At 42.2% G+C, this 7,465-nt stretch overlaps 1 protein-coding gene across 1 annotated transcript; it reads right to left on the reverse strand.

Moving 5' to 3' along the window:
- Positions 1-5,244: 5,244 nt before the first annotated feature.
- Positions 5,245-7,113, reverse strand: MRPL51 (mitochondrial ribosomal protein L51). Its single transcript, XM_036910087.2, has 3 exons — positions 6,862-7,113; positions 6,668-6,778; positions 5,245-6,246 (listed from the first exon to the last, which is right to left on the reverse strand). Exons 1-3 carry the CDS (start codon positions 6,938-6,940, stop codon positions 6,050-6,052), a joined length of 387 nt encoding a protein of 128 aa, XP_036765982.1. The 5' UTR covers positions 6,941-7,113; the 3' UTR covers positions 5,245-6,049.
- Between the last annotated feature and the right edge of the window lie 352 nt (positions 7,114-7,465).

Raw genomic sequence — 7,465 nt, forward strand, 5'->3', positions numbered from 1 at the left:
GGAGTTCTGCTACTTCCCTTGCAACTTAATCAAGGGTCATCCAAGAGTTGAAGAGTCTGGTTTTATGGAAAGCTGGTTCTTCATCTAGTTTAAGGTTAATGTGTAGAACGGTTAACTACTTGCTCATCTGAAGAGAATTTGGCGCTCTACCTGCACGTGTCAAAACAAGTTCGCATCACCACCCAGGTTGAGCGCGCTGGTTTCCATAGCAGCGCTTCTCAATCTTAAAGCACAGCTCACAGGTTGATTCAGGACGTCTGGGGAGGGTCCTGAGACTCTAATAAGCTCCTAGATGATGTCCGTGCTGGTTTCCTGGCCACATTTGGAGTGGCAAGGGCCTGACACATGTGGTGAGTTCACCCGAAGGCTTCGGACACTGGCACTTGGTCGTGGCGATTTTGTTTCCTGCGCAGATTTTTCTGTCTCCCTGTCGGGCTCCACGTGTGCCCCAGAGTCAGGACCCAGGCTCCTGCCCAGCTGCCCCTTCGCTGCTCCTCGCTAACTGGGAGGCTGCAGCACAATCAGGGAGGCTCCCGGTTTCTTCCCCCACTACCCGCCCCCGCCCCGCAGGCGCAGGGCGCACTGCTGCTCAGAGGTCCTCAGTGCAGCCTTCCGCTTCTGGGCAGGGGCCTCCAGAGGGCAGGGGTGTTGGCGCCACCTCCGGGAGGTACAGCGGCTGGGGATGTTGTGGGGCTGGGGGATCGGGCTGGGAGTTGGGGTGCTGGGCACAAACCCTAAGGGAAGCAGGGTGATCCCTGAAAAGAGCCCCCATACCTGTTAGCAGTCACCTACCATTCTTCACCCCTTACCCCATCCCCGAGCAACAACCAATCTATTTTTGTCTCTGTGGATTTGCCTTTTTATAAATGGAATTATACAATATGTAGCCTTTTATGCCTGGCTTCTTTTATCTACCATAGTGTTTTCAAGGTTCAACATGTTGTAAATCTGAGTATCTTGTTCTTTTTTATGGCTGTACAGTATTTCAGGGGATGGGGAAACCACATTTTCTTTATCCACCATCAGGTGATAGAAATGTGGATTGTTTTTTCTCTTTCCCTATTAAGAACAATGCTGTTATGAACATTCATGTACAAGCTTTTGTGTGGACATGTTTTCAGTTCTCTTAGGTTTACACCCAGGAGTGGAACCACTGGTTTATATGGTAACTCCTTATTTAACTTTCTGTAGAACTACCAGTTTTCCAAAGCTGCACCATTTTACTAAAGGCAAAGTCTTAACAGTTCGTCAGTTTTCTTCATGATCTCTCATCTCCATCTTCTGTCATATCTTTTGCCATGTACATTAGTTTCACCAATAAATACTATTCACAGCTTTCCCATACATGCCATGCTGTTTCTTGCCTCTGGACCTTTGTTTCTGTTTCATCTGTCTGGAAAGCCTGCTATCCTTCGCTCCTTCGAGGTAACTGAGTAATGGCCTCCTCCACCAAAGCCTCCCCTGCCCCCGGTGATGCACTCCCAGAGTAAGTGACCCTCGTCTCTATGCCTATGCATATTGGTGTTAACAAGTTTTAAATGCCATAACTTTTTAATTTTAGATTTAATAACTCTTCCTTGTCTATCTCTGGCAAAGATGGAATTCTTTAAATGTAGGAATTGTATCTTTTTTTCCCTTTGTATCCCTGGCACCTACTGGTGACCTTCAATGAATAACGACTAGTTATTTATCAAGGTCCTTTTAAGAGCCAGTTTACAAAGACCAGATATTAGAATACTGCAGTAATCGAATATGTGCAAGAGTCCCTGACCTCAACGGGGATGAGGCCTAACTACTGGGTAAGACGGATGCAGACACATAAAACCAAGCAAAAGCAAAAAGCAAAAATGTAAGTTCAGAGGCTCAAAGTAAAAATTCCTTTAAAAACATTCTTTTGCCTTCTATTTTCCAAAGCAGTGGTACTCAATCCTGCTTTAGAATTTCTTGTGGAACTTTTAAAAATGAATGCTTGGGACCCCAGCTCAGTTTGATTTCACTGGTCTGGGAGGGGCCCTAGTCTCTCTTTTTTTTTTAAGCTCTGAGAATTCTAACATGTAGCCAGAATTGAACAGCTCTGGTCTATAGTGGAAAACACACACTCACACACAAATCTAAGCTTTGTCCTGGCTGGCATTCAAGACTCCTGGTTATTTGGCACTCGAATTCCTATCCAAACTTACTTCCTACTATTAAAGAAAACCTACCTGTGTGTTAACGATCATTAACTTAGTCCTATGGACCTGTGTCAGTAATCCCACCTTTTTCACATGACTAGGCTACCCTCACCCCACTCCCCTTACCCACCTGAATTACTTCCTATTCGTCAAAGCTCCTCCCCATAGATATTACTGTCTACACTTAACATTGGTTTCCCATTTCTATCAGCTGAAATTTTCCAAGACTTAGTTCAATATGCCCCCCACCAAAAAAGAACTCTCAGAACTTTTTTTCCTATGCAATTATCATATTCAAATTCACATTGTTTACATACATACCTCTTAAGTAGAATGAAAGCTACCAAGAGTTAGGAACCTATCCTGACTTAGTGATTTATGTCCTTCCAAATAACCCTGCACACAGTTTAGTGTTTACTGAATGTAAATGTTACATACTGTCCCACATCGAAAACAAGATTGTTCTCTCCTTGGAAGCAAGAGCTTTTGTATCTTCACAGCCATAAGTATTCTATAAATGTCTAGATTGAATTATCAATTTACTCTTCACCAATAATCACATACTCTAAAACATGTATATGTATTCTACACAGCACCTTTTACTTAAGTCTCAAATATTTGATTTTCTTTTCTCCAGTTTCACCAAATCACGGGAAGTATCCCAGAGCCACTCATACTTTACACCAACCTCTCCATTCTTATATCCAGCTTCTGTCTAACCATCCCTTTGAAAACTCACTCCCATGAGACCTGACACTCTGGTATATATACATTTCCGTAAGACCAAGAATCATAACGTGTGTTCATATCTACCCATTAGTCTATTTCTCAAAAACCCACTTTTTACTTAATTTAATAAGTACTTGTTAATCTAGCTTCACTTCAATTGGTCCTACCGGAGGTAAAGTCCCAAAAAAGACATGAAATGTTACCGAGGAAGATTGTCTGCACACATGGCTCTTGACACATCCTCTCATCCCTGTAATTGCATGCTGCTTCTCTGACCCAAAAAATGGAATGCCTTTTTCTCACAGCCTTGAATCTGAGCTGGCCTGTGACTTACTTTGACCAAGGGAATCCAGCACAAGTGACACCACGTGACTTCTTGGACTCCATCTATCAAGCCTTGCATATTTACTTTCATCCTCTGGGATGAAGCCTCCATGTAAAGTTTGGCTACACTACTGAATAACGAGACCATGTGGAAAAAGAATCTCACCCACAGCAATGAGGCACTAGACATATGAATGAAGACACCTTGGACATTCTAGCTCCAGCCAAGCTCCCAGCTGAATGCAACCACATGACTGACCCAGCCCACCCCAAAAGAAGCGGCACAGTTGTGCTGAGCCCAATTCAGAGAATATGAATAAACTGTTGTCTTCGGTCCTTAGTTCTGGGGTGGATTGTTATATAACCATAAATAACTGAAACGAGTACTTGTTTTATGGGATGTAGATCAAATAAGAGACCTAATCATTCTTAATTCCTCTATCTTCAAATCCCAACTTGTATCTTTAAGTAATTCATTTTCTTTACTTTGCAATACTACTTGTATAAACAAAAAGTTAAAATAATTTTTAAAACCTATTTGCATTCATTTCTTCAGGTTTCTCTAATTCTTGACAACTACACAGACTCAAGTGTCATAACCATTCACACTTGCCAAACTCTGTTCTAAGTATTTCACATGCATCATTTCATTTACTACTCACACAAACCTGTAGGTAAAGTATATTATTTCTAATTGACAGGCTAAAAAAACTAAGGCTCAAAGAAATTAACTACTTTGCTGAGGGTCACACAGAGTAGTAGAGATTAAGTTTAAACCCAGACCTGTCTGACTCAAACAGCCATATTCTTAATAAACAGCTTATACCAGAAGCTTACCTATATCAATTTAAATTAACCCCCCCAAGAAACACAAAATGCACTTTTAAGCCACATAAAAAATTTTTAAATCAACATATCAATACTTCAATTACTTCCCTTACTTCATTCTGCAAAAATTTATTCAGTCTCACTAGTCTAGGCACTGAAGACATACAAAAATTAACCCTAACCAACATGTAATTCTAGAAACTGTAGCAACATTTCTCCTCGATTGTCACCCTTATTTAATCTGATGCACAGCCAAGTAATTATTAAACGTGTCATACCATGCTTCAGTAAAGCTAGACCTATCTCACCATCTCTCAACACAATTCTATACTCTCTCACTATGCACTCATCATTCTTCCCGTGCCCACTTGAAATGTTCTAACATTTCTCTCTTTACTAAAATCCAACCTATTCAATGAAACCTTTACCGATTAGAGGAATCACACTTCAAAGAAGCAAAAGCCTGGAAACCTAAATGTCTATAAAAATGAAACTGGGTAACTCATTATGGTACATAATGTTAAGAAAATAAATGATACCCAGGTCGCATTAATTGAAAAAGCAAGATACAGAAGAGTGTGCATGGAATCCCACTTTTTTAAAGTAGATAAATACATAGTTAAGATAAGCTTGTACTGCACAGTATATGTCCAGAAGGATTTAAAAAATCTTAAGAGTGGTTGCCTCTGTAAAGGAGCATAAAATAACAGGCTGTGGCATAGAAACAAATCCTACCATTTGCAACATGGATGGAGCTAGAGGGTATTGTGCTCAGTAAAGTCAGTCAGGCAGAGAAAGACAAATACCAAATGATTTCCCTCATTTGCGGAGTATAACAACGAAGCAAAACTGAAGAAACAAAACAGCAGCACTCACAGACTCCAAGAAGGGACTAGTGGTTACCAAAGGGGATGGGGTGGGGAGGCCCAGTGGGGAGGGAGGGATAAGGGGATTGTGGGGTATCATGATTGGTGCACATGGTGTGTGTGGAGTCATGGGGAAGACAGTGAAGCTCAGAGAAGACAAATAGGGACTCTGTGGCATCTTACTACACTGATGGACAGTGACTGCAATGGGGTATGGGAGGGACTCAATAAGGGTGAATGTAATAGGCACATTGTTTTTCTTGTGAAACCTTCATTAAGAGTGTGTATCAATAATACCTTAATAATAAAAGAGCAGAAAAAAAAACAGGCTGGGAATTTTTTATCCAATTACCCTTTCATAATTTTAAAATTTTGCACTATACATGCACTTTTTTTTTTTAAGTATTACACACACACAAACAAAAAACACAGACGTGCAAGACTCAGCTCAGCTTGGATCTACAGATCACAAATCTTTGGAGTTAGGGACCAGACTTTTGAAATTGTCTGAAATTGAATTAAATTACTGAGATGATTCTGATGATCAGTCAGGCTTAGGAATCACCCATGCAAACCACTTACACAATACTTAATGCCTCATATTAAAGTGCACATGTAAAAACATAACTTTGTACCCCTAACTCCAAAAGCATTAAATCTGCTACACTTTGTTTTTTCTACAGTTCTCAGGTCAGAAAAAGTATTCAGTAAGTATTGTTTGATGAGACTAGTGAAGTGCAATTCCACTTACATTTTATTCTTGTGTAAGGGTTTTTCAAAAAATATTTAACATAACAGTATTACAGGGCAATTAATATTACCACTTTCAAAATACGAAGGGCCAAATGTCAAAAAGTGCCAGTAACTAATTTCTTTTCTAAAGGCCATAAGTATGGCTAGACTGCAAAGGGCAAGTGGTGAAGTCCAAACCTAAGATTGTAAGAATTAGGGATGAGTCAGACTTCTGCAATCAACATATTTGAGTTAAAGTAAAATGTGTGGATAAGAGATTCCAAAGAGCCCCATTTTATTAGAGAGCATACAAATTACTTTCCTCATAAGGAAAAGTACTGTTCCCCTTCTCCTGGGTGATCTGTGTGCCTCCTCCACGGTTCCCAGATTTCTCTTCTATCTGTACTTTCCATGTCGGTTAAAGTGTTTGTAGAGATAGCTGATGCGCTTTTTAAGTTTGTGCAGGTCTTCAAGGAACATCCGATTTCCAACCATTTTCTTCTTTCGGATACAACGCTGCAATTCATTCCCCTTCCACCCCCGAAGCCATCTGGGGCCCTTGATTAGCTCTTTGGGGTGTTTTTCAAAGTTTCCTGTATAACGTGAGAGAACATATTAGATCCAAGACCAGAGAAGCCAGTCTCGATCACCCAAGCCTTCAACACACTTGCATCTTCTTGAGCAGCACCTACAGACAAGATACATTACACTGCAGTATCAAGAGCACAGACCTGGAGCCAGGGTGCTTGGGGTTCAAATTTTGGCACTGCCATTTACTAGCTTTGGAAAAATTACTTAACTTCTCCGTGCCTGTGAAGTGAAAAGGTTATTTTATGAAGATCAAATGAGTTAATACATGAAAGGCGCTCAGAGCGGTACTGAACACAACGGAAACAGCCATTCAAATGTTTGCCCGTTATTAAAACACGGTACCATTTCTATAAAGGTGAAAAAAAGATAGTCGTTACGGCATAACTGCTATTCTGAAATTCTGTACCATGAGTCGAGCCTTACCCAGGATCCCGATGTTGTCATACACCCCAAACATGGCCCTCTTCTCGCTCCAACGATCAACCACTTTAGTGGGCGGGAGAGTGAGCCTTACACGGTACAACCGAGAAACACCTAGGAATGAGGAAGAAATGGAATCAATTAGCGCCGCTTACTGACAAGCACTTCTGGGGCGTCTTTCTACATTAGCCGCTTACCCAGAGAGAAGCTTCTGCAGGCCAGGGGCACCCAGCCCCATAAGCCCCTGCTTGCCCCCCTGGAGAGGCTGCCTGCCATTGCTGTCGTCTCTTCCCTACAAAAGCACACCGCACGAGCACAACGGCAAGGTCAGACGTGGCTTTCAAGGAGATGGTCAGAATCGTGGACGCCAGCCTCACACGGGTACTAGGAAGACGCAACCTTCTTGGCCTTACCCAGCTAGCTCTGCGCGCAGAACCCGCCTAGGTCCCTCCTACCCCAGCCACAAGCCGCGCCCTCCGGGTCCCGGTGCACTGAGGCCTTAATGCACCCACCCAACCCGACTCTGCCAGACTGCTTCCGGTTTGTGTGCCGGAAGTCAGCGCCGGAAGAACTAAGGAGCTCGTTTCGTTTTCGAGGGCGCTCTAAAACTGAATTTCAAGAAAATTCAACCTTTCCTGTTTCCTTGGGCGTCCCTCAACTGTAAGAGAGATGAAGTCCCAGAACCTGGAGCCAAAAGCTTCTTTTCTCTGTGCCTCACAGCGGTTTTGCTCTGTAGCTGTTTTTTATTACCCCTCTTCTGCAGGGGAAGAAAGCTGAGGCTCAGAGTGCAGTGACCTGCTG

Source organism: Manis pentadactyla, chromosome 14, assembly GCF_030020395.1.
Source record: "Manis pentadactyla isolate mManPen7 chromosome 14, mManPen7.hap1, whole genome shotgun sequence".
Classification (NCBI taxonomy): Eukaryota; Metazoa; Chordata; class Mammalia; order Pholidota; family Manidae; genus Manis; species Manis pentadactyla.